Source organism: Acinonyx jubatus, chromosome X, assembly GCF_027475565.1.
Source record: "Acinonyx jubatus isolate Ajub_Pintada_27869175 chromosome X, VMU_Ajub_asm_v1.0, whole genome shotgun sequence".
Taxonomy (NCBI): domain Eukaryota; kingdom Metazoa; phylum Chordata; class Mammalia; order Carnivora; family Felidae; genus Acinonyx; species Acinonyx jubatus.
In genome coordinates, this window is record NC_069389.1 from 12,008,387 (window position 1) to 12,035,781 (window position 27,395).

The following is a 27,395-nucleotide window of genomic DNA, read 5'->3' on the forward strand; positions in this document are numbered from 1 at the left end:
GTAAGTCAGACAGACAAAGACAAATACCATAAGATCTCACTTACATGTGAAATCTAAAAAACAAATAAATGAAAAACTAAACTCATACAGATAATAGATTGTTGGATGCCCAAGACAGGGAGTAGGGGGGAGGGCAAAATGGGTGAAGATGGTCAAAAGGTACAAACTTCCAGTTACAAAATAAGTTATGGGATGTAGTGCACAAAATGGTAACTGTATATTTGAAATTTGCTAAATCTTAAAAAGTTCTTATAAGAAAAATTGTAACTATGTATGACAAAGGATGTTTACTAGAGGTATTGTGGTGATCATTTCACAATATACACAAATATTGAATCAAGTTTTATACTTGAAACTAATATAATGTTATACGTCAATTAAAAAAAAAAAAAAAAGAGGCCAGCACTTACCAAGTCCTTTTCCACCTATTCTGACCCCCTGGCCACACCTTAACTCTCTCTCATCAATTCTTGTCTCATCCAAACCCAAGTAGGGAAACTTCAGTCTGTAAGTTCCTTGAGGTTTGTCTTGTCACTGGAATTTACTACTCCAAAATACAATTTAAATGAATAGCTGAATGCCTAATGGTTAAGTGCCTTTCTCACATAAGTGCCCCATTCAGATTTGTGGACAGAAAAAAAAAAGGTAATAACCTCTTCACTTTTTTCTTGTGGAACCACAATTATAAACGGAGGGAGTAAAGAGGATTAATCTCAGAGCAGGGGGTCTGCAAACAGAGGCCTAAATGTTGTGTTGTCTGGACAGGCCCTAGACAGCAGAAGGGCACTAGGGGCCTAGAAAAAGTCATCTGAAGGAGACGTCAGAAGTAGAGGAGTGTGTTTAATACTCCGTCCATCTGCCTAGCATTTAAGGTCGGCTGAAGGGCTGGTAAGAACACAGATCCACTCAGTGCCCAGTTATGTTTCCTATCCAGTGTCTGCTCGTGGAGCTGTGCTGTTTGGAGCTGGCAGAAAGTCTACTTTCAGATGAGAATCAGTGATCCAAAGACTCGTTTCATTGTATAATTGCCAGTGACGTCTAGCTCTGAGGCGTGGGCGGTTTTCTCCGGAAACAAGGGGGCTCCTCCCGCTCTGAGCGCCTTCCCAAGATCCAGTCCCGCCACCAGAGGGAGAGCAGGAGGGCGTGGACTGGTCAGAGCGGACCCAAAAGAGGAGGCCTGAGAACTCAGGGAGTGGCCATGACGGAACGCCAGAATATGCGCGTGCGCGGCATCAGCCTGGCCAATATGGATCGTGGGGTGGTGCCATGTGGCGTGGGCGGAGAGCTGGGATTGGCCATGCGTGAGGGTGTGTAAAGCAGGGGAAGGAGGTGACCGGAGTGAGAGGCGGGCCTGGACACCGTGGGAAGGAGTGTCTGCGACGGCCCAGCCGGGAAGGGCGTGGCCTAGGCGTTGACCAGGGGCATAACCTGAAAAAGTAGGATTTAGCGCGTGAAGGGCTTGGCGTGGCCGCTCGTAAGGGGACTACAAAGTCGGTCCAGACTGCGGGAGGGCTGAGCTCAGGCAGAGAGCAGAGGAATTACCAGAGTGGAAAGCAGGGACGTAGGCATAAGAGAAGGACCTGGGGCTCAGAGAAATGAGCGTGACCCTGGGGACAAGCATGTGAAAAGACCTGTGGACGGGGGAGGGCGGCACGGAGTAGCGTAAGGGACGCAAATTACGTAACAGGAAGAAGGGCCGTGATATAGGCGGAGCGCAAGGGCGTACCTTGAACGTGGGGGCGCGACACGTTTGTGAGGGCGTGACAAAGACGGTCCCGCTCAAAGGAGGGGTGGGCCCATACGTAGGACGGAGGCGGGGCCACGTTGGCGGGCAGGCGCCTGACCGCGGCTGCAGACCCAGAGCGATGGCAGCGTAGGTGTAGCCAGGGCAGAGAACAGGTGCGGACCAAGGCTCTGGGTGGAGGGAGAGGTGGTTCAAGCCCTGAGGCAGTGAGCGACTCCAAAGCAGGACTTAAAGGGCTTTGTCGGAGACTTAGGCGGGGCGACGGGGACGTGACGTGTTACGCGTCATGACGTGACGGCGTGAGGGGCGTGACGAGTCGCGACGGGACGTGGCTAAGATGGCCGCGCGCATGAGTCTCTCCCCGGCGCTGAGTGGAGGGGGTTCGCTCTCAGGGAAATATTCGGGTAAGGTCGGGCTGCGAATGGAGCATGGTGGGTAGGGGGTACATGCTAGAGAGGACAGGGACCCTTTCTCTCAGGACCACGCTCTGCGATGGTCCGTGGAGCTGCGACAAGCTGTCGGTTCCGCGAGGATGGCCGCAGGGCCGGCGGGGCTTTTCTGCAGAATGGAGAGGAGGAGGCGGGAATCGCTGTTTTCCTTCTCTCTGTTCCTCCACTGTGAGGGTCACCATCTACATCCCGTTAGAGTCCTGTCCATTTAACGGTAGAACTGTTGTCTCAGAGACTTTCAGAAATGGGGGGTTGCAGTTCCACAAATCGAGGCGCAGTAAGTTGGGACTCTCTCACACCTGTATCGTTGCTCTTTTCCCCGACCATGCCAGACACTATGGACAGATTCACAACCACCCCCAGGGCAGGGGATCAGCAGGATAACTATGTCACGTGGGCATATCTGAGTCTTCTCTACTCCGTTGTCCCCTTTTTCTTTTGTGCCCTGCCCCAAAAATACAAACGTTAGTTGGTGTCTCTGATTCTTTGTGGTGTGAGTTGAAAGCTACTGTTTGAGGCTGCTGGAGACTTGTTGTTAGTGTAATTTCTTCTCAAGCTTGGGAAATGTGCGATATTGAAGATGTGTACATTTTAATTTGGATACAATTAATTCATTCTCAGCCACCTAAAGTCACTTTACATTCTGCTACCCCTTCGTCCTTTACTGTGAATCTGGTCATCTCTACTCTGCTATTTAAAAGTCTTGCTGGAGTACGAGCAGAGTCCGGGATCTCTGGTGAGAGAAGCTACCCAACCCTACCGGTAACCTGCCCCTGCACGTCCTTGAGAACTGTCACTGTTCTCAGCCTGCCTTGGAGTCTACAATGAACTTAAAGTTCATTACACCCACCCTCCCTTCTGGGCCTTGGTAAAGAGCTGCATAGTTCTTGAATATTTTGGAAACGAAAACCTTTCAGGGTTCTAGGGCCTTCTCCTTTACTCACAAGTTGTGACCTCGATGTCAGAACTGAAAATCACTTACAGGTGAAAAGTAACACAGGCAGCATTCCTGTACCTGTACACACCTGCCCTGTTCAGCCAAGCAAAAGATTGCCACCACTCATAGTTGGAACGCAATAAAAATTGGATGAATTTTGACAGAATATGAGTGTTTGGGAAATCTGATGGAAAAAGGGAAATACATTTTATCTCGTTGGCTACACTGGGGCAGTTAGTTGCATCGTACAAACCAAATTAAGAAATGTATTTTGAAACCTTCAGCAGCCCCAGACTGGAATTATGCTTTCAGAGAAGTGGGTAAGAGGAGGAAATCACTTTGTCAAGCAAGACATGGAAACACAACCTCTAATTCACATTTCAGGGAATTGCAGCAGTCTGGTTTGCTTTATAAATTAGGAGGTGAGAAAACGAAGGATCAATTTGATGAGAATCAAGGAATGTTTTTTATCAGTCTGACCTTTAGTGGGTAATTATATTTTGCTGTCTTTTGCATACATACAAATGGCTTAACGAGGTATTTAATAAATACGTGATTTATAAATGATTTTAAAGGCTTTTAGAATCTTTTCTAATTTTTTTTAAAGATTGTGTTATTTTTGAGTAATCTCTACACCTGATGCGGGACTTGAATTCACAACCCTAAGATCAAGAGTCGCATGCTCTGCTGACTGAACCAGCCAGGCCGCCCAGAATCTTTTCTAATTCTTAAAACATTTTTAAGTCTCCAAAAGAACAGATCAGAAACGTGTAAGTAAAATCCAAAGACATACATGAATAATCAGTGATAGCAAAGGACATGTTAGCACACAAAGCTTACCTTCTTGGGACTCATCTGGCCAATGGTCCCATATTTATGGACAGACATAAGGACAGACACATTGTCCATGAAGTCCAGTAATACATCTTAGTAGTTAATTGTTACATGCTGTGTGTGGGGATGAATTATTATCTGTGGCATCACGGGGTGGGATTTTATGAGATCTGTAGGTAAGTTTAAATAACCACCTCTCCAGAAATAATTATTTTTAAATTAAGAACCGTGATTGGCTTAGTGCTGAGCATACATAGTACATACCTATTCTCTAAAGTGTCTTTATTTTTACATTTTGGTGTATAATTTTGTTCTTAAAGCTTTGAAGCCATGGCTGACTCATGATAACTGAATGTTTGGGTGAGCATTGTATTATTATTTGCAATCCCGTTATTTGGAATATGTGTTTTTGAGAAAGAAGTATATTTGTTCTAAAACTGTATCTAGCAAACTATTTTTAACTCACTTTATAAAACAGTTGCAGTTTCTTTACATATTACCCATTTTTCTCCTGCTTGTACTACAAAATACAACATGTTGCAAAAATACACTCTACATTTCTATATTCCAGGATTCACCTGGAGCCTATTTAATAATGACTAGTAGTGTATTTTCAATGCTGATGTTTACAATTTGTAGCGTAGGTGCAAATTCATAAACATTCTGATAAATATCTTTCCTCCTGAAGCAGATACCTGGACATAAATAACCTCACGTATTGCTACAGGTATTGTAGCCCAGCATTAGCTAAGTTGAGTTTCTGTTTATTTGGATTTCCCTGGAACCCTCCTCACCCCTGACCTTCCATGCTCTGTTCCTTCCTTGATCGCCTTTACTCTTCCTTCTGTCTCTTGGCTTCCTCACTGCATTTTGTCAGTCTCCCTCTATACACCTGTTACTCCTGGGGGAGGGAAGGGAATTTTCTTCTCTCTCTGACCTCAGGACCTCTCCTGAGCACCAGAGCTGCACTGACTCTCTCCTAGACTTTTCCTCCCGCTGTCCCCTTGGACCTCAACTCCGTAAGATTCACGGGAAGAATGACCTCTTTCCCTTCCCACCTGCTCCTTGAGCCGGCTTATTTCTCTCTCCAGGGACTCATCCTCCTTCTACCGTCAGCATCATCCCTCCATAAAATCATGGGGCCTTCTTCAACTTCTTCCCTCTTCTCTCTTCCAGTTGAGTGCCGGATCCTAGGTTTTCTTACCCAAATGGCAGTCTCTTGCATCCAGAGTACCTTGGTTCATCGCTACTGTCACTCTCCCGTCAGTGCTTCATATTCTGTCACTTGGATTCCTGGAATTTCATTTCAAACTCAAGTGCCCAAATCTGAGCTGCTCCTGTCCCACCCGAAACCTGTTCTGCACACTGTGGCGCTCATCTCGGTTCCTGGCAACTCCGTCCCTCTAGCTGATTAGGTGGAGAATCTTTCGGTCATCCTTGAGTCCTTTCTTTCACATCTTACGGGCTGTCTCTCCAGGATACAGCCAACACCCAACTGCTTCTCACCACCTCCACTACGACATCCTTCGTTCCAGCCCCTGGATTATTCTGAGTGATCTCCCTGCTTCTTTCCTGCCTCCCATCCCAGTTGATTTCCAGTAGGCACCCTGAATGATCTTTTAAAGATACAAATCAGGTTGTGTCCTTTCTCTGCTCCCAAAACTCCATTGTGTCCCCCATTTCACTTAGAGCGGGGGTTTCCACTCGGGTGATTCCCCTTCTCCAAGGAACATCAGCAGTGTCAGGACACATTTTTGGTGGTCGTAAGGGAGGGAGTGTGTCATCGGCATCTAATGGGTAGGGGCCAGGGATGCTGCTAACCATCGTACAATGTATGGGACAGCCCCAAAACAGAGTTATCTGGTCAAATGTCAACAATGTCAAGGGTGAGAAATGCTGAATTAGAGACAGAACCTTTACAGTGGCCTAGAAATCTACTTGATCTGGCATTCATGATCTCTCCACCTTGTCTCCTACTGCCGTCCTGCTAGTCCACTCTGCTCCTGCCGTGTTGGGCTCCTTACTATCCCTTGTATGTGCCAGCCATGCTCCCGCCTCAGGATCTCTGCATAGGCAATTCCGTCTTCCTGGAATACCCTTCCCCCAATAGCCCCAGAACTAATTCCTTCATTTCCTTCAACTTTTTGCTCAGACTTCACCTTCTCAGTAAGGCCTCCTTCAAGCGATTTATTTCAAAAACAACACTCCTTTCCCAGTGGCACTCCAGAGTCAGCTCATCCTGCTCTACTTTTCGCTGAGTTTATTTTAATCGTCCGTGCAACTGACTTATGTGTTACGTTGCTGTTTATTATCTGTCTCCCCGACTAGAATGTAATTTCCACCAGGATAGGGACTTTGTTTTATTGCCTCGGTGATCCGAGACCAGTGTCTGGTATTTGGTAGCTGCTTGATTGACGTCCTGATGAATGAAAGGATGAAAGAGTGATGGATTGAATGAAGGATGGTTGGAGGAATCTCCTTGTCACGGACCTTCCCGCGTCCGTTCTGCCCACTCCCATCCATCCTGCGCTGTGCGCATGGAGTCCTCAGAAACCATCCTGTATATGTGGAATAATACCTGAGGGTCTTCCAACCTCCTGGAAATTCATATTCTTCAAGTTAATCTCCAGTCCCATCCAGCTTCACCTTCAGCTGCGTCACCTGGGCATCTTTTGGCCAGATTGACACATAGAGTTAATCATCCCAAGTAGAGAGGCCTGGAAGAAATTCTCCCTCACAGCAGTCACAGGGAACCAACCCTACCAACAACTTGATCTCAGATTTGTAGCCTCTAGAACTGTGAGAAAATGATTTCTGTTGTTTAAGCCGCCCAGGCTGTGGTTCTTTGTTACAAACTAATGCACTGGCCCTAAGACCCCATATAGGGAGTTAGACCTGGAGATGAGGCACCTATATGGAATTCATAAACTTACTATTGCTCCCCTTTAACATGATGGCTCCGTGTTACGGACTGAATGTTTCTGCCCCCCCCCCCATTCCATATGTTGAAGCCCTAACACCCAATGGAGTGATATTTAGGAGATGGAGCCTTTGTGAAGTGATTAGGGTTGGATTAGGGTATGTGGGTTGGTCCTCCATGATAGGATTAGAGTTCTTATCAGAAAAGAGTCCAGAGCTTGTTCTCTTTTCTGCTGTAAGGACATAGAAGATAGGTGTGTACAAGCTAGAAGCAGGTTCTCAACAGGAACTGATGAGCCAGAACCATGATCTTGGATTTCCAGCGCCTAGAACTGTGGGAAATAAGTGTCTGTGTAAACAACTCAGTCTCTGGTATTTTGGTATAGCAGTCCAAGCTGAGACATTATGCATTTTCACTTCCTGACTTCAGTGTGTTCATTGGCAAAGTGATGCATATAACACAATGCGTGGCACCAGGTTGCAAGACTAGCTATTTTTCACACTTCACTTTACAATACTTGTCCTGGCACATGGCTTGTTGATGGTTCTAAAGGGTTCTGCCTGGAGTCCTCATTTGTTCCTTTCAGGGAAGTAACAGGAAGGAACTCTGCCTCCTGCTTTCAGTGGACGCAGCTCAGGTGTGATTGTTTTCCTCTCCTTTCCTTTGGGTGTAGCCTTCTTTCCTCTAGCCCTGAGTGGCAGGTGAGTTTCAGGAAGAGGAGTGGATTAACTCTTGACTCATTCCCCCTCCACCCCTCCCCAACCCCGCCCCACCATGTGTGCTCAGAGTCCTAATGTTGTTGCCCTACTCAGAGCTTCCGCTCGATGGTCACCCTCGGTTGTTTACAGCTTCGCCTTCTCTGTCCTCCTCCCTCTAGGTTATTAGGTTCCTGCATGTTATTTCGGGCCTGATCAACATTTCAAGCTAAACATGGTGGTGATGAGTATCCTCAGGGCCATTCTGCAAGCCTCTCCATGCAGGTCACCGTGGAGAAGATTCCAGATCCCCAGCTCCGTGCCGGCGAGGCCCTGCAGCCTCTACACCTGCACATACAAAACCCGGAACCGAGCCTGTGAGTATCCCGCTGCCTTTGAGAGAGCGAGAGGCTGGTTTCGTAGCAATCACGTGTGCCCTGTTTATCCACGTGCTGTCAGTGGCATTCCAGAGTGGGATTCTGTGCCCTAAGAACCGTGAGAACAGCTACTTGTTTCTCTACTTGTCTTTTCAGATAAATGTGGAAAATTCTTTTCCCCCAGGTTCATTGAGATGTAGTTGCCACATAACATTGTGTAAGTCGAAGTTGTGCAGCGTGGTGATTTGATACACGTATATTGCAAAACCGTCATAAGGTTCAGAAAGTCCTTTCCTTGACCGATTCTAACATGTTCAAAGGATGTCGTGCCGAAATAGGACAAGGGAGATGTCCCAGTTTCCGGTACTCTGGAACCTGTTCTGTGCTGTTGTGGTTAGCAGTGGTCTTCTTACTAACGTGGATCCACAGACGGCGAATTCTCCCCGTGAATCTTAACGTTCTGCAAGTTGCATATTCACGTTTGCCAGCAGGTCAGTGGCTTCGCGCTCTGGAATATTCTCTCCCGAGTCACAAACTGCAGAGTTAATTCCAGCCGAGCAGCTAGCCAGCGTGTGCTCTGCTGTGAGTGCGGCATCAAGGGAGGCGGCAGATGGTCTCTCCTGCCACCTCCCGCATCCCGTTCTTCTCCTGAGACACCAGCTACCTGGCACATCCCTGTGGTGCAGGGATTGTCCACCGAGGCACTACTGACCGGGGGGATGGGCCACTCTGTGATGTTGCACGTGAAGCATGCACAGTAGGTGTTGAGTGACCTTCTAGATATCCCCTAAGGGACAAAGTGACCCTGGAAAGAACCACTGAGATAATAGGAGGAGGCTAATGTATGTGTTGGTGGAGAAATGAGTTTAATGAAGTATTTTTTTATATATTTCCCACTGTTCTCCATGAATTAACACAGAGTTTCTAATGTTGGCTTGCCTCAAAATTTCAGGTGTCTTAACTTTTCCTCCACAGGCTTCCTCTCTTTGATCGTATATTGCACACAAGAAAAGGAATTCATTACTAATGCTGATCTAGCTAAATGCATTGCCTTGAAACTGCTTCTTAGGTATATTTTTATTTTCAGTTTATTTTGTTTCCTCCAGCCTTGACTGTTCTCATTAGAATAAACTGGCTGGAATCATAAATTTCTGGTTGCTGGGTATGGCCTCCCACCAGTAGACCCACATCCTACTCAAATGGGTTGTTCTCAACATGTACATTTTGTGGTCTGAAGATTCAATTGGAAAAAAATACATAGTCATAATTTATCTAGTTAGTAAAGTTTTGTGTGAGTGTGGGGGTTTTCCTTGATTTTTGTTTCTGTTTACAGATAAAATTTAAAGGTATAAGATTTAATATACTAATGTTTTTAAGATAGTTCATTTCTTTTAGTGTTGACAAACCCCAAAAGTAGTGGCTTGGTGATGTGAGGTGTTCCCTTGATTAATTTCTCATATCACCTAAAGTGTTGTGTTTTTCAGTTACTAAGAGAAACTTGCGACAGTCATGATTTGGTTTTGCTTTTGGCATATTGCTCTGCCCCTCCTGTTTTCACTGGGGAGAATATTGTAATTTCTGCTGCTCTGAGCCACTGGCAGCTTAATACGACGGCAGAAGGCCCCGTTGTGTACTTGTGTGACCAAGAATGACCCAAGATCGTTGAGGGCTAGAAAAGATAACCTGCAAAGCCCGTAGCTAGTGGCCGCCGTACAGTGAGGACTGTGTTGGCAAGTACTCCTACTCCTAGTACTACGATTATCGTCATCACCATCCTTATCGTCATAGGCTCAGTGCCCCCGTCAGATGTTTTTGTGACCATTTTTAAGATTGGGTTAAGCGGGCGGCGCCTGGGTGGCTCAGTCGGTTGAGCGTCCGACTTCGGCTCAGGTCATGATCTCACAGTCTGTGAGTTCGAGTCCCGCATTGGGCTCTGTGCTGATGGCTCAGAGCCTGGAGCCTGCTTCCGATTCTGTGTCTCCCTCTCTCTCTGCCCCTTCCCTGCTCATGCTCTGTCTCTCTCTGTCTCAAAAATAAAATGAAAACATTAAGGAAAAAAAAATTAAAAAAAAAAAAAAGATTGGGTTAAGCGGAATGAGGAGTAAATGAAGTAGGAGGATATGGCAAATTCAGGAAGCAGCATTTCACTAGGGCCTTGTGCTCTGGGATTCACCTTCAGTCCCCGCTTCTCACCTCCCAGGGAATCATTGGCTGTCGACTCAGATCACTGTTCGCTGTTATCTCAAGTAGCAGACAGTAAATGTTGACAGTCCTAACTTTTGCCACTGGTATTCTGATAAAGATAAAAGTCTGCTCTGTTTCCCAAGATGTAAATAAAGTCAGTTTCGCTCAGGGTATCATGTAGTGAAATTTAGCCTAATTGTCACATAAAAAAATAGTAGGCATGAGATCTTAGACCATAGGAAAATAAATCTAATAATGTTAATTTTAAATTTAATGAAATATAAAGACTGTCCTCTAGCATGGAAATGGTACAGATTTGTTATTATTCCAATGATTCTTAATTTCCCTACTTTTAGAAGGAAAACATTTTTTTAGGACAGCATGGAATAGAATGGCACTGTATAAAATCTAGCCACTGTACCCATTTGTGTATTTTTCTGTAAATATAAATTTATTGTAACTTTATGGCCAGTGCTAGCACTTACCATATTGAAAATTTCCATCATCAGAGAAAGTTCTGTTTGATAGGACTGGTCTATATTATAACTGAACTGTGTTGGTAAATTGTTATTATTTCTCCTGTTAACTCTGATGAACACAAAGCCTGGACAACAATAGTATTAAAAAGCCTTTTTTGCAATGTCTTCACCAAGAATTTTATTCATCCCTAGATAATACAAGCTGGGATACCTAGACTATGTTGTCTTCCATTAACTTTTGAATAATCTTGAGTAACAATGGACTGGTGAGGTGCCCCTTAAAATTATTTCAGTGGCCTCAGAGGTATCGGCAGCTGTAAGAAGCTAACAAATAGCCTTGAACTGACCCCCAGGAACTGTGGGCTTTAGTCTCCTGTGGTGATAATTGCATGTGTCTGCTGTGGTTACCTGGGCTCAGCATCAAAGTGCCTTTTACAGCCCTTGTGCTTGAGTAGACAATTTGTGATTCTGTTGATCATCCATAACAATATCATATGGGAGGGGCCTGTCCCTGTGTATCCTGTCACTGTGTTATGCCCTCGGCCTACTAGGATGCTCTTCAGTCACATGAGAAAATCGCACAGCTCAAGAAAAAGGCCGGTAACAGGGCAAGGCACATGAGAAAAAAACCAACGAGGGTGTAGAATAATGACGTCCAGTAGATAAATAACAAGAGCCACAAACATGAGCCATGTCATTCCAAGGAATTCTATGCTTTATAATAACCACATTTAAAGGAGAACAAATAGCATGTCAATTACATCTTAGTAAAACTGAAAGAAAAATAAATTTGTTCATTTGTGAAATTCTATACAGGAAATAGATGAAATATAGTATACAGATGAAATGGATTTTACTAAAATATTTAACCCACTATATCCAAAATATTATCATTCTAACCTGTAATTGATATAAAAATCATTGAGATAGTTTGCATTCTCTATTTTGTACTAAATCATCAAAGCTGAGTGGGTGTTTTACATTTATAGTGTATCTCCCTTTGAATGACCAAGGGGAGTAGCATGGCAAGGTTCTGGAATAGCATGGCAAGACCAGAGTTTGGGAAGAATGAAGAGAAAGGAAATTAGGTGACTGAGGTGGGTTCCTAATACGAAAACCTTGGCACTGGACACAGAAATTAGGACTTGACGTACAGTCTTTAACACAGGAATGACATGTTGAAGGTGGAAATTTAGGGAAACTAGTAGATGGCAAAACATGGTAGAGGGTGTTGAGACCAAGAGACATGTATGAAGTGCAGGGTGTAGAGGCCTGAACTCAGCTGTTGGTCATGGGCAAGGCAAGGAAAAGATACACCTGAAAGATCCTTAAAGAAAAAAAATGTGATCAGTAGAGTAATAGGGATAAAGGTAAAAGAAGACTGGAACCTTCCCAACAATACTCTTTATCTTCTGTGTTCAGTGAACAAGCAGTGATTAAATGCAACTTTAGTTCTTCTTGGAGTTTGTACAACACTGAAAGAGGCAGATAATTAAGCACATATGCATATAATGACCATTACGTGTGTGTAATAAGTGTTTTGAAAGGAAAGATAAGAATGCTATGATTTTAAAAAAGGGGGGGTCATATAATAGGATAGTCAGAGAGGTGAGGCGGTGACGGTTTTTTTGGAGAGGTGACAAGCCAATAACAGGAGCTAGCCCTGAGCTGAATGAGGGGAAAGTGTTTTCTGAGGAGAGGGAGGAGCAGGAACTGAGGGGCCAAGGCAGGAACGTGCTTCCTGTGTTTCAGGAGTTGAAAGAGGGACACTCCTGAGGCTGGACACATAGGGTGGTACAGGCACAAAAGAAATCAAAGCCGGGACTAGTCCTATTAATAAGAACTAAAACCGAGCACATTTTCTCCATGGAATCTAAAGGGACTTTGTTGCTCGTCAGCGATATATTCATGACACCTTCATGATGGCGATACAGTTGTCACCCAAAGAAATGACCAAAGCGGGCAGCATGTATACTATTTAGACAAAGAAACAATAAGTCTGTGGAGAATTGGCAGGACCAAGAAAATGTTTTATTCGGGAACTTCAATTAGGAATTCTACAGAGAATGTGGGCTGAAGTAGTAAATCAGTAAAAGTAACCAGGGTTGCTTATACAGCCTTCATGACTGAGTTTCTGTCTCTGGTGATAAGGGTGTCTCTTTATCTCCTGGTGCAGGAAGCGTACCTTTCCAATGGGAGATTTATTTCCAGTTTTCTGGAGGCAGTGGGGGTTCCAAGTGTTCTTGCCCTGGCTATTTCTTAGGTAACTTTAATTTGAAATAATATGCTAAAGTGGCACATTTTGGGTGACCTGCCCTTGGCCCCCACAGGAAGAAGTAATGTGAATTTACCTTTCACAACCATTTATCTTGCAAAACAAACCCTTGGGAAAAGCTGGCTTCACTAAAACAACAGTAACCAAGGGCCCCTATTGAGGGGATGGTCTGGATCCCCAAAGGAGGAGGTTGTGGGGGACAGAACCTTCCAGAAGCTGAACTTGTGACCCGAAGGGCATCAATTGATAGGAACATCAAGGTCATAAAAGAGCAATGAAGGAATAGGCCTGGGATTTGGGGGCTGGCTTTTGCATGGGTGAGAATAGATTCTGGTCATTTCCTGAATGGGGTGGGGACGAGTCTGGGTAAAAGGACGGATCGTCGTGGGGATCTGCTTGTTAGTCTCCTTCTTGCCTGGTCTTTATAGGAGACCCTCACGAATTGGTTTTGAAGAGTGAATTCTCAACTCCTTGGCCACAGTCTGAGTATCTCAGAGGGGAAGGTGCTGCAAAGTCTCGTGGTGCCAGGCATCCTGTTTAGTGGTGTTTAGTGGTGTTACCAGGTGGGGGAGGGATAGTAAAGTTTCCCCCAAACTGAGAAGGCACTTTGAGACCAGAAAATGAAGCAGGCCATTCTGTACAGTTTATAGAGTTCTGTTCAGAGTAACTTACTGCAGGGTATCAGGCGGATGACAGTCCAGACAAGGCGCAGCTATTCTCTGCAAAGTCTGGACCTTGGTCCACAGATTTTATAGAGTGAGGGAACTCTTGGGGGCCACTGTAGTGGTCAGAGGTCGGAGGGTTCACATGCATTTCAAAGCGTTTGCATGCACCTAATTGGCAGCTGACATCTAACAGACCTGGTGGCACCATCTGTGAGTCAGGAAGAGAGGAGAGACTATGTTATCTCTAACAGTCTGGCATGTCTAAAGTATGAACATTAATCTCTAAGGGGCCCATAACACGTATCCCCAGGAGTGGTCAGCGAGCAAGATGGAGGGCCAAAGATGGAGTCAGTATTGTCAGCACTCCTACAAGTTGCTTTCTAATTCGCATTCTAATTAGATTATTATATGAAATATTTTACCAGGCAAATGCATTTTTTATTTTAGGTTTTTGAAACAAAATTCTTGTTCCTAATGGAACAATTTCTTTTATACTCAGAAAGTAAATGAGAACATTGGGTTTGGATCTCTCCAGAGATAAGATGGTGCTGTTTTATAGGAAGAAATAGTAAAAACAAGAATACCCTGAGTTTGCAGAGACCACGGTTTCTCAACTTGATTGACATTGGGGGTCATATAATTCTGTGCATTGTAGGCTGTTTCGCTGCATACCTGGCCTTTATCCACTAGATGTCAGTAGCACTCTTCCAATTGTGACAACCGAAAATGTCTCCAGACATTGCCAAGTGTCTTCTAGAGACAGCATCGTTCCGTCTGTTGACAACCACTGGTCTACTCTCAGGAGAGCTCTCTATATCTTTTTTGTGCCCCCTACCACCACCAAAAAAACCTCAAAACCCCAGAAGGCTAGGATTTTGAATTTATAGATTTTAACAGCTATCCACGCAAAACAAATGTCTTCTTTGTAAAGGTAAACTAGGAGCAAGTTTCTGGTTTGTGTGTGTGTGTTGTTTTGTTTTTTTTTTTTTTTTTTTAATGAAGAAAGATATGTCTGTGAGCCTGCTATACACACAGTGGGTTGACTGAGTAGCAGCTACCTGACCACTTTCTGAGATCCTTAGGCTCGTCCTTAGTGGTGGGGTGAGGCTCAGAGGTTCTTTGGTAATGATTTATCTTGATTCATATTTCTTCTGATTTTCCTATTAGTCTTGGTTCTACCCATCCATAGTGCTTCTAAAGGGCAGAGAACTGGAGCACCCCAAATTAGGCTTAGTTCTATCCATCATGCATGGATGTCTCAGCAGCTCTGTGTGACAGGAAGTCCACTGAGATTTATCAGAGACTTTACCAGAAAGACCTGGTACTTGACTCTTTGTAGGAAAATAATCGTCAGCGACGCGTTGTGTCTGTGTGGGACAAATTGTTCATGGACACCTTTATACAGAATGGGGTCAGGAGACTGGCAAGGGGAGCTCTCCTTACCAGTTGCAGACCCAACTGGAAGAGGTAAAGCTTGTACATGGATACTACTTTAACTACTATTTTGCTATCCCAGCCTGAGGAAGGACGATTTCTCTTCTGCCCTAGCAACAGCCCAGCCATTGAGAAACACTCACAACTCAGCCAATGAGAAGCCACTATACTTCTAGCTCCCATTCTACTCCAGTGGACTTGTTGTTTATAACAACCTTCCCAACTTACTTTCCACTATAAAAGAGGATCCCCCTCCTTTGTTGCTGGACTTGTTTATGCTTTTAGTCATAGCTTGCCCCAGATTGTAATTCTCTGCTCTTCTCAAAAAAAAAAAAACACCATTTTTTTCGCTGGTAAAATGACCAGCAGTGTTATTCCTAAAGTTAGCATATCTCAAAGTAAGAAGAAATTACTCCTTTTCCACCCCAGTTTCATCAATGCCTTCTGTAGTCATCAGACTCTTCAGTACCAAAACCATAGATTCTTGCCCCCATCTCCGTTGGAAGCCTGTGATACTGCATTGTGTAAATAAATCATCCAGGGATCTTCAAAACTGCAAGCTAAGTTACAGGTGCATGCCACACAAGTCTTTATTTCTACCAGCCAAGTGGTTAAAAACTTACAATGCTTGGTCCAACATTTGCTTTGCAAAAATTCTTCTTCTTCCCGCATTTCCTTTGTTGGAAATAACTCATTATTGAAAATTTCATTGATTTATACTTGTAGGTATATCTGGTTTGGCAAGTGGGGCTCAGAAAATTATCACTAAAGAAAAGAAGCTCATTTAAGGATACCTTCCTTCCACACGGTGCTAATCTGCACGCGTCTTACTGTTACCACAAGAGCGGGTAGCACTTGGTTCAGGTGAAATCAGAGGGTGGACTGAGCCGCTTGTGTCTGACAAAGCAGCAGACGTCTGTGCCCGTGCAAGGTGCTCTGAGTTGCCTTTGTCCTCTGCCTTAATCAGTCCGTTTAGCCCCCAGGTGGCTAATTCCTAAGATGTAGACTCCATGGGCCTTGACACACTCCCCACAACTAGAATTGCCTCGTGTGTGATCCCACATAGCAGACGTCTTGATGATAGCCCCGCTGTGCTTTTTCTCCTAGTGCACCCGCTCTGGGAGAGCGTGGACCTGGTCCCGGCGGGCGAGCGCCAGTCGCCCATCAACATCCGGTGGAGGGACAGTGTCTATGATCCTGGCTTAAAACCGCTCACCATCTCTTACGACCCGACCACCTGCCTCCACGTCTGGAATAACGGGTACTCCTTCCTCGTGGAATTTGAAGATTCTACAGATAAATCAGGTGAGGGTCAGACTGGTGGTCTTGTGTGGAGTTAAAGGGACAGTTTGATGTGAGCACAGGCCACACCACACTGCCTCCTTGGGACCATGGACCTCTATGAGTGGTGGCATGGGACTCCTTGCACTTTTCTTTTTTTTTTTTTAATGTGGTAAAAAAACATGTAACGTGAGATTTGTCGTCTTAACCGTTTTTAAGTGTACAGCTCACTAGTGTTAAGTGTACTCATAGTGTTGTGTCGCCAGCGCTACCATTCATCTCTATAACTTTTCATTTTGCAAAAGTGAAACTACACCACTTAAACAGTAGCTCCCCATTTTCCCCTTCCTTCAGCTCCTGGCTAGGACCATTTTACTTTGTCTCTATGCATTTGACTACTGGGTACCTCATATAAGTGGAATCATGCGGTATTTGTCTTTTTTATGACTGGCTGATTTCAATTAGCATAGTGTTGTCAAGGTTCACTCATATTGCAGCATGTGTCAGAATTTCCTTCTTTTTAAGACTGAATCAGACCACACTTTGTTTATCCATTCACCTGTCTGTGGACACTTGACTTGCAGCCACCTTTTGCCTGTTGTGAATAGTGCTGCCATGAACATGGGTGTGCAGATACCTTTTGAGATGTCCTTTTCAGTTCTTTTGGGTATAAACCCAAAAGTGGAATTTCTCGATCATCATTAGAGGTTTTTGAGTGTATGAACAGTGTCTATTTTCATTCTTATGCATGTTTCCTTCTACTGGTATGATAGGTAGATAGATAGATTTTATATTTGAAATTTTATTTAAAATGATATATTTGGGGGGCACCTGGGTGGCTCACTCAGTTAAGCGTCTGACTTTGGCTCAGGTCATGATCTCACAGTTCATGGGTTCAAGCCCCGTGTTGGGTTCTGTGCTGACAGCTCAGAGCCTACGGCCTGCTTCAGAATCTGTGACTCCCTCTCTGCCTTTACCATGCTCACACTCTGACTCTCTCTCTCTCTCTCTCTCTCTCTCTCTCTCTCTGTCTCTCAAAAATAAACATAAAAAAATTAAAATTATATATTTTAATTTGTTTTTATTTGAAATTACATATATCGTACATTTTTTTATTTGAAATTTGCAATTTGTGTGTGTTGAATATATGCCAACCTACCTCTGCTTGCTGACTTTACAGATAGCTTCTGTATTAAATAGTAATAGTATTTAGCCAGGTTTCAAATAAGATTGCAGTGCAGAGCAAAAGGATAGGCAGGGAAAAGACATTTTATATTTTTAGTCTCCTAATAACGTGTGTATTTTGTCACCCACTGATTTATTTATTTGTGCCTTATTTACTGAGTGCCAATCGTGTGCCAGCCATGGCACCAAGTGCTGGGAATACTAACTAGATTCTTGACCTGGCAGCGTTCAAAGTCTAGTGAGAAAAGCACACATGAAACTAGAATTATAAAGCAAGTGTGATTTGAGAAAGGGTTTTTTAAAAGTGCTGTGGGACCACAGAAGAGGGTGTGATGGAGACTGTTCAGAGGAGGCTACGATGCTTTCACCAAGGAGGGGTGTCAGTGCAAAATGAACAAACCTTTTAGAATTTCTTTAAAAAAAAAAAAGGAAGAATTTTATTCGAGTCCAAGTGAGGAAAGCTGCCTGGGATACACAGTCTTCACAAAGAAGGGAGCGCTTCCAGTAAGGGATCATTTGGTGTAGACTTCTGTACATTTTATATTCATAAAAAGTTATACATTTTTTTAAAAAGAGATTATTAGACAAAGAACTTTTCAGGAAGTTTCAGGCCTTATCTTAACTTCTAGTATACGCAGGGCTATATGACGTTAATCTCCTGGGACCCAGGGAGGTTTCTTACTTTTTCTTATCTTTTGTGTTCAGAATGTACCTCTTTGGTTATTTTCTTTAACAAAAGACATTGTACAGTGTGTACTCGGGGCAGAAATAGAGCCCAGGCTTTGAGGTTTTGCTGAGTCATTTTGACCTTGGTAAATGTTACAGTATAGCTTTCCTGGGAGCCCAGGAGCAGGGCCCACAAATACTAAAAGTTGAAAATTTCCTTTATTGGGGGACATTTATCTTGGTATTGAAGGATGAATTGGAATTTGTCAAGAGTATTAGAAGGGCATTGGAGACTGAGGGAAAATCATGTGCAAAAGCAGATGTTCAGAAAATGGCCAAAAACAAAGTGGCTGGAATGCCGAATGTGCATTTTGAGGGGAGGCAGGAAGAATGATGATCATTGAAGCTTAGGAGGGTAGATGGAAGACAGGTTCATCAGATACGAGTTATTTTTTTATTATTATTTTATTTTTAAAGCTTATTTATTTTGAGAGAGAGAGAGAGAGCAGGGGAGGGACAGAGAAAGAGGGAGAGAGAGCATGCCAAGCAGGCCCCACGCCATCAGCATGGAGCCCAATGCGGGGCTCAAACCCACAAGCCATGAGATGATGATCTGAGCCAAAATCATGAGTCTGATGCTTAACCGACTGAGCCACCCAGACGCCCCCAGATACTGGTTATTTTTACACAACAGAATGGCACAGCATGATTTCATTTAATTAATTAGTCAATTGCTTTATTTTTTGAGACTAACCCAGTTAGTAGTGCAGGTCCACAAAGTCAGATTAATCCAAGTATGAGATGGTGGGAACTTAAATGAAGGCTGTAGCAGTTGAAGTAGAGAGAAAGGGCAAGTTTTGAACAAGCACTTCTAAAAATTGTCACAAGGAGACTATGAAGGCACACGCACGAGTTGGGTCTTTGCGCAGCGCCAGCAGTGCTCGGTCCTAAAGCAAGGTGAACGTAATGAGAAAGCGGGTTCGGGATTCCAGACCCAGTGACATTGGAGCTGTGATTAACTTGGCCTCTTCCCCGCACACGGCGCAGGACCTAAGAGGAGGCACACGACGATCGAGATAACACAGGCGGTAGGAAGTGAACGAGGCCGCCGCCAAGTCCGTGTGCGGGCGCGCAGCTGAGAGGAGGCTCCGGGCCGGGTCTGCGCTCGGCCCTCCCGCTCCTTCTGTTCAAGCGGTGGAGGCTCTCCGTTCTCTTTGGCCGGAGCCTTCAGCGGCAGCTGCCTTTTCAGGGGCTCAGACGCAGAGGGTCACGTCTGCGGGGCCCGACCGCTGCAAAAGCCCTCCCCCTTTTAAAGGGATTTGGTCAGTCCTGGGCACCTGCACCCCCCCCCCCCCCCCCCCGCTTCTGCTGCTGATCGGTTCTGGGGCATCATCAGCCGGTGCCGGTCTCGGGGAGAGCTCATCATTGGTAGTACCCTCAGCCGCTTATATCTTTGCCCGATGCAGGCCCCTGCTGGACAGGAGTGATTCCATCTTGCTCTCTACAAAAGGCAATAGGATTTGGAGATGGACTCCTCTTCAAGTGAGGAAAAAGCAGAGTTAACCACATCGTTCAGTTGTCCCGCTTGGGAGGCTGGGGGATGGTGATGGCAGAAAGGTTATGAATGATGGATGAGGAATAATGTGTAGGCAAGTATAGGGAGCACATAAGGAAATAAACAACTTTCCCCCTAATTTGATTTTAAACATTACATTAAAAATAGAAGGAAATACATTTTGAGTGGTTATCCATCAAAGAAAAAAATGTCTTCAACTCCTGTTTAATTTCCATGGGGAGGATCTGTTTCTCTCAAGATAAGCATCTTTGCTGCCTTTGATGCAAATGGATTGTGGATTTTCGGGTTTCCTGCGGATCAAGTTGGGAATGAACAAATGTTGATCCCTCACTGAAAGATTATCCACTTTGCTGTATAAATTTTTTTCTCCTCAAATAAACCCTTTTATTTCAAAGTAATGTTAATTGCTGATCCTGTGTAAATTTCTTCCTCCTCTTTATTTCTGTCTCATCTTGCATCAGATTGTCATATGCTTTTCCCAGTAGCTTTATTTTGGGTGAGGAAACATGTTTCAGTATTGTAGGTTGAATAAGACTGTTGATTTATTTTGGAGCAATCCTGTATGGTCAGGCATTAATCCTCCTTTTAATGGTGTTTCAGCTGCACTCGGTGCATCAGAATGCAGTCACATTTCAAAGCTTTGAGGATGCAGCAACTGGAGGAAGGTGGTTTCACTACGATAAGAATATTTTTAAAGGTAAAAAAAATTCTTACCAACTTTAAATGATGTGTTGTATTCTAGAATGGAAAGATCAAATGCTACAGTATCGTTATTTAAGAATATTGGCATCAGTTCATCGGTAAGGTAAGCAATGCTTAAAATAAAAGACTGTTACAAATATATTCCAGATGGTATGAAATTGTGCTGTCCAATAAGTTATCCATAAGCCCATGTGTGGCTATTGAACACTTGAAATGAGGCTAGTGTAATTGAGGAAATGGATTTTTTATTTTATTTTAATAAGTTTGATTTAAATATAAGAACTGATACTCAATTCAGTTATTGGAAAACTTTTAAGAATGGAGTGACGTGGGTATGTGTATCTACATTTTCAAGTAAAATCGGAATCAAGTATTTCTGATGAAAATTTTGCATCTAATTTGATATGTACTCTACGTGTAAAATACACAACAGATTTTTAAAGCTTAGTATGGAAAAAATGGAAACTCAATTGTTCATATTGATTACATGTTGAAATGACAGTCTTTTCAGTGTATTTGGCAAAAATATGTTATCAAAAGCAATTTCACCTTTAACTTTTTAAATGTGGCTCCTAGAAACTTTAAAATTACCTTTGTGATTTGTATTACATTTCTACTTTTAGGCATTGGTGTAAAAGGATGAAGGTAAATAATACTAAATAAATACTGGTTAAAATGTGAAATGAGTTAATATATTCTAAATGGCATAAAAAGATAAGGCGAACAGCTATGGGAAATGATCTGGAAAGGAACTAATATTTATGAGTGCTCTGTGACTGTATGTTAGCTAAGTGCATCGTTTATCTTCCCCAGAGGTCTCTGATGGCAACGCTGTCTTCTCCATTTTTCAGATGAAGTGAAGCTCGATGAAGTTAAGTGCTCTCCTGCCACGTCATGCAGTTATCCGCTGGAGAAGTCAACGGCAAAGCTGTGGACCACACTCTGTGCGGTGCCTGTCAGCTCCTGTAGCTTCAGCAGGTGCAGACCTTCCCTGGAGGCTGTTTTCAGGGTACCGGGATTTGTTTGAATCAGGTGTGGTTAAATGACTGTCATGAAAGAAGAATTTTTTTAAAAGTTATGTATCTATTTTGAGAGAGAGAGAGAGAGAGAGAGAGCCGGGGAGGACCAGAAAGGTTGTGGGGGAGAGAGAATCCCAAGCAGGTTCTGCACTGTCAGTGCAGGACCCGACGCTGGCCTCGATCTCACGAACCATGAAATCATGACCTGAGCCAAAATCAAGAATCAGACAGATGTTTACCCAGGTGCCCCCCTCCCTTTTTTTTAAGTTGATGTATTTATTTTGAGAGCTGGGGAGATGAAAAACTAATTTTATCCTACAGTCCTTGAAACAGGAAGGCAGGGCCACACAGGGAAGCACACAGGGATGGCCAGGAGGCAGAGGGAAGGAGGAGAAATCCTGGGCGATAGCCTATTGTGGTTTCTGGGGGAAGGAAGGCATAAGGTAGTATAAACAGAAAGATTGGCCTCTTCGAATAGTTTCAGTAGGCTCTATTGTATAGAGGCTGTCCCTAGTTGTCTGGTGCCTCGTCCTGGGGTGGTGAGGGCACAGGAATAGTGGCCAAGCATGTAAGAGCCCTATAAAGGAGGTGGTTGTTTCCTCATGAAAGGCACTGTCCCAGGGTGTTTGTTCTCTCTAGGAATTAGGTAACCCTGGGAGGGGCCGCCCCCTTAGCGTCAGCAAGTCCTCACATATCAAAGCAACAAATACAGAAACTGGAACACATAGTTATAACACTGAGGCTTGAGGACGTGGGCATGAGCTGAAAGCTGGGCCTTACTACACTCTGCCTGGCTGGAGAGCTTCAGCAACCAGCGCCCCTGTAGGCCAAGTATGAGTGAGGCTCCGGGGGCTGAGGCTAATGGAGCAGGGGCACCTTTCCCTGCAGACTGTGGTTTTGAGCCTATCCGTGTGTTCTTTGTATGCTTTCATTCACTGATATTTATAACATCCTAAATTGTCAGTTTCATTTCAATACTATAGATTCTTTTTCGGTAATCACCAAGAGTCCTATTTAAATTCACATTCTATAACAATTCCAGAGTGAGATGTCAGTTTTTAAAAATATTTTCTCATTTATTGTTCTTCAGCTACACATCACAAAGAGCTGCAGAAATTGGTGGATACTTTGCCATCAATCAAGCATAAGGTAATTTCCCCCCCTAAATCACTTGAAATACATTTTATGTTTAATCTGCGAGTGGAGACGCTGACAAGGCGCCCTGGAACACAACTCGCCACTGCCTTGGTTCTGCCGCCATGCCACTGAGCGCTCGGCACTCGGGAACATGGTGCCGTCCCCTCCTCTGCTCCGACACCTGCACACCTGCGTCTTCGAAGTCCCGGTGGGAACACTCAGACCAGCCCTCTTGGCTAGACCTCCCATCCCGCAGGCGGGGAGCAGGGAAGAGTGGGACGGACGCTTGGCTTGGCTAGCTGTGAAGAACAGTTACCCGTTTCCGTCCGGCCCGTCCGCATGGACGCCTCTGTCCAGACCCCAGGATTAACTGTTGCTTCTTGAGGATCCCAAAGGGGCTGTTCCCTGGAAGTCCTCCTCTTCCCTGTCTCCCCCTCTTCTCCCCACCTCAGTCCCTCCCCACTGCCTCTTTCCCTCTCCCTCCCTCTCGCTCTCCCTCTTTTTCCTTGCCTGTCTCTTTCTCCCCTTTTGATGCAGGAGCCTGGCTCCCTCTACTTTGCGTTGTGTTTTAGAAAGGAGAATTCTGTTTGTTTCTCTTGAGAAAGACAAGCCTCCTTGTTCATGCACCAGCTACCACCTGACGCCTCCTGCCTCCCGAAGAGTTCAGAGGAGACTGGCACCTGCAGTAAACTCATGACAATGGAGGGGGAAAGTGCTTTTGGCTGTGTTCCCATGGAGGATGATCAGAAATACATAGTTAATTACAGGAGCAGTGCGCGGGTGTGATTCTGTCCAAAGGTGCCCAGAGATACTCTAGACTACTGCTGGTTCCCAGATTCCCCTTGAATCATCGCCTCATCATCCGATTTCTGAGTGGTTTTCATCACAAAATGATGACTTGGTGACCCCTTCTCTTTGCCAGGACACCCTTGTGGAATTTGGGTCATTTGATCCTTCCTGCCTGATGCCCGCCTGCCCAGATTACTGGACCTACTCGGGGTCCCTGACTACCCCGCCCCCTCCGAGTCTGTCACCTGGATCATTAAGAAGCAGCCCGTAGAGGTTGATCACGATCAGGTATGTTCTTTCCACCTTTCTGTATGAGGACATGCTAGTCTGCCCCTTTAACACAAGGCTGGGCTCAAACTTTGGCATCGGTTTTGAACATCTTGTAATGCTTCTACATTTTTATTAAAATTTGCTAACATCTTGTCTCAGTTTGGACATGAATTTGGAGATACTTCAAATTAACTGGAGAGAGGAGTTAAAATGTAGAAGAGCATAAGCTTTTTGCTTTCATTTTGGACAATATCCTGTCTTTTATCATATATACGTTGTGTAGAATCTCTGTAAAAATTAAGACTTTTAAATGAAAGGCAAATACCATATGATTTCACTCCTATGTGGAATTTACAAAACACAACAGATGAACATAGGGGAAATAAGATAAAAAGAGAGAGGGAGCAAACCATAAGAGACTTCTAAAGACAGAGAACAAACTGAGGGTTGCTGGAGGGATGGTGGGTGGAGGGATGGGCCGAATGGGTGATTGGCATTAAGGAGGGCACTCGTTGGGATGAGTACTGGGTGTCATACGTAAGTGCTGAGTCACTTGGTTCTACTCTTGATACCAATACTACACTGTATGTTAACTAACTTGAATTTAAAGAAATAAATTTTAATAACTAAATGAATGGAAAAATGAAGGCTGGAAATGACTGTGTTCAAAACCCTTTGATTTTCTTTTCTTTATTATTGTAGTGGACACACAATGTTACATTAGTTTCAGGTGTACAGCATGGTGATTTGACAACTCCATATGTTAGGCTGTGCTCATCACAAGTGTAGTCACCATCTGTCATCATACAACTCTATTACACTACCATTGACTGTTTTCCCTGTATTTTTTTTTTTTTTTACCTTTCAATCCCCATGGCTTAACTAATTTCCTTAATTACTAATTTTCCCCATGACATTACTAGAATCCTATACCTCCCTCTCCCTTTGACCCATTTTTCCCATTCCCCCCAATACTCCCCTTCCCTCTGGCAACCTTCATACATAGTTTGTTCTCTGTATTTATGCAAAAACCCTTAATTTTCTTAAGAGAAGCTTGCTGTGGAATTTCAAGGTAAAGATAGAACCCGACAATGTCTATACAGAAATTTTACCCAGTCAAAAATTTTGAGTTGGTATTTGTTTTCGTTTAGAATCTAAGTTTAAGTGGTGGGTACTACATGAACACACAAAATGTTGTTTAATTCATAAGTGAGTTAAACAGTAATAATAATTGCTTTTATTTGTTTGTTTTGGAATTTAATTAATTAAAAACTTTTTACAAGGACAAAAGCTTCCAAGTTCTTTTTTGTGAAGCCAAGATAACAGTGAAACCAAAACCCACCAAAGATTGGATACCTCCCAAAAAGTAAATACTAGGCCAGTATCTCTCAAGAATATTTAGAAAAAAAAAAAAAGCTTAATTATTAGAAACAGAATCTACCAGTACATCAGAAGAAATATACACTTTGTCCACATAAGATTTTTTTCTGAAATGTCAGTATTAGGAATGATATATTATGATTAATAGACTTTATCCTGTCAGCAAAGCTAAAGGGAAGACTCATATTTCATTTTCATAAATTCCTAAAACTCATTTGACAAAATTGATCATGTATTTTTTGTAAAATTTTTTATTGAAATGAGAATTCCCTAAGTTGATAAAGTAGATTAATGTCGGCTCAGAAGTAAATAGTATGCCTAGTATGGAAAGGATATCTACTAACTCCACTATAATTAGCATATGAAATTTTAAATTGGTTAAATTCTGGTAGCAGCCAATGTAGTTAGACCAAAAAAAGATAAAGGAAATGAGAAAAGCAATTAGCAGAGTACCATATTAATTTATAGACCTCAATTCCTTGGATATATGTAAGTCACAGAAGATATAATGGAAGAAAGATCTGTACTTAAATGGAAACTCAAAAACTAAAATACCTTGGAATGAACTTAAAATGTTACCAAGAAAACTCAAGCATTCCTAAAGGACACAAAAAACTCTTTCAAATAAAATTCATACCATGTTATTGAATAGAAAGATACCATAAAGACACCCTTGATGTCAATTCTTAAGTTGCAGTTTTCCATGAATATTCTCCATGCATTTGATGTCCCAAGAAAGATATCAATATTTACATTGTGGGGTGCTGTCCTGTGTATTTTAAGATGTTTAGCAGTGTCCCTGGCCTCTACCCACAGGATGCCAGTAGTTCCCCAAGGAGTGACAACCAAAAATGTCTCCATACATTCTGTGTGTCTGTTGCAAACTCACCCCTGGTTGAGCACCACTCGTATGTGCTAACCTCTAATAACAACTAATAAGTGAAATCCTTTATTGCTTAGTATGTAAAAAAAGGCTTTTAATTAATCAGTGCATTGGTTTACCAGTAAAGGCGTAGGAGTGATTCATTTATTACTGCCTGTAGCTCACCCAGAGAACTGGTTTGTTGGAGGATTCTTTAGCTACAAAACAGTCTTCGGGAACCTCCAGAAACTGAATTTCCCCCTCAGAGGCCCCGACCCCGCTGCACTGCGATCATGGGCAGCTACCTGGGCACACCCATGGCCACTCTGCCACGCCTGGCCCAGAAGCGAGGTTCCCCCTGGCCCAGGCCCACCCACTGCCGCCCAGGCCCAGATGGGAGCCGTAGCCTCTCCTGAGTCCGCAGCCAGCCCACCCCCACCATGCCACCCTGCTGGGACCATGCCAGAGTCTGGAGGGTGATGGTCCCCAAGGCCTGGAGAGCTTTCACTGCAAGCCACCCCTCCAGATCTTCATGGGGTTGGATTTTTCCAGTGATCACAAGAGTTTGATGAAGTGGCTGTGAAGTGCCCAATACCCTGCACACACCTGGAGCCTGGTGACAATCGAACTCACTCCTGCAGAGCGCAGAGGGAAATGCTACAGGTGCCTGCCTATCCACGAGCCCCCGGGGCCCTATGCCAAGGAGGCCTCGCTGAGGGCACCTAGCAGATGCAAGAAAGGAAAACAGAATCCTCGGACCTGTCTGCATCAAACCTCCCAGGCCAAGAGAAAAAAGGCAGAGCCCGGGCCAGGCCATCCTCCTGCAGGCCTGTATGGAGAGACAGAATGGTCCCTTCCTTTGTGCCCGGGCCTGGGCCTCCGAGGCGAGGCCTCTGCTCCTGGCGCAGCAGAGCCCCAGAGGACACCGACCCGGGCGTACCTGCCTCAAGGACACAGCGCCGTGGCCTGGGCTGCCGAGCAGATCAGTACTCCCCAGGGCCTGGGCCTCCTGCGGCGTGATGTCTCCCCCGTATCCTGAGTCAGAGCCCTGCCACCTCCACCTCCTGAGACTCAAACCCACAGTTGTTTCACTCTGCCCTACCCCCACATGGGCCCCTGACACCCCCAGTCAGCCCTCTCCCCTGCAGCTGGCGGCTCCACCAAGCCCCCAGACCCACTCCCTTGACCCTGCAGAGCCCACACTGAAGAAGCTCCCCAGCTACCCAAACCTCTGCCTTCCTTGTGCCCACCCAGTACTCCCACCTGTTCCCACACACATCGGGAAGGCATGCTTCTCCCCTGTTTCCCCACTTTGTGAAGTGAAAATGGCGTTCTTGTTTTAGATAAAAATAATAGACAACTTTATGATCACAGAGAATGTCATTGTCTTTCTTTCAGATGTACATATGTTAGGATTGCGTCTACACTGTGAATTCACTTTGGCCTTGTACATCTGGGACCAAATACTTCTTTGTTCTTTGTTTCATACACACATTGTGAAAATAAAAAACTGTCTCCAATCCTTGCCAAATATT

At 44.2% G+C, this 27,395-nt stretch overlaps 1 protein-coding gene across 6 annotated transcripts; it reads left to right on the plus strand.

The window, feature by feature from the left end:
* The first annotated feature begins 1,298 nt into the window (after nucleotides 1-1,298).
* Nucleotides 1,299-27,395, plus strand: LOC113597692 (carbonic anhydrase 5B, mitochondrial-like). 6 transcript variants are annotated; one of them, XR_008290022.1, is made up of 8 exons: nucleotides 1,911-2,148; nucleotides 7,762-7,956; nucleotides 16,101-16,298; nucleotides 20,302-20,398; nucleotides 21,255-21,381; nucleotides 22,513-22,571; nucleotides 23,482-23,636; nucleotides 26,042-27,385. XR_008290022.1 is itself a non-coding variant. In XM_053202109.1 (5 exons), exons 2-4 carry the CDS (start codon nucleotides 7,815-7,817, stop codon nucleotides 20,343-20,345), a joined length of 384 nt encoding a protein of 127 aa, XP_053058084.1. In that variant the 5' UTR covers nucleotides 1,923-2,148; nucleotides 7,762-7,814; the 3' UTR covers nucleotides 20,346-20,398; nucleotides 21,255-22,447. The 6 variants fall into 6 exon arrangements, 1 of the variants encoding a protein (XP_053058084.1); XR_008290023.1 differs by having other exon boundaries at nucleotides 26,413-27,382; XR_003418474.2 differs by lacking the exon at nucleotides 1,911-2,148 and adding an exon at nucleotides 1,299-1,436 and having other exon boundaries at nucleotides 23,482-27,395.

Coding starts and splice junctions, on each gene's coding strand:
- LOC113597692 (XM_053202109.1), top strand. CDS start 7,815: ATGGTGGTGATGAGTATCCTCAGGGCCATTCTGCAAGCCTCTCCATGC. Junction 7,957..16,100: donor CAAAACCCGGAACCGAGCCT/GTGAGTATCCCG, acceptor TTTTTCTCCTAG/TGCACCCGCTCTGGGAGAGC. Junction 16,299..20,301: donor AGATTCTACAGATAAATCAG/GTGAGGGTCAGA, acceptor ATGGTGTTTCAG/CTGCACTCGGTGCATCAGAA.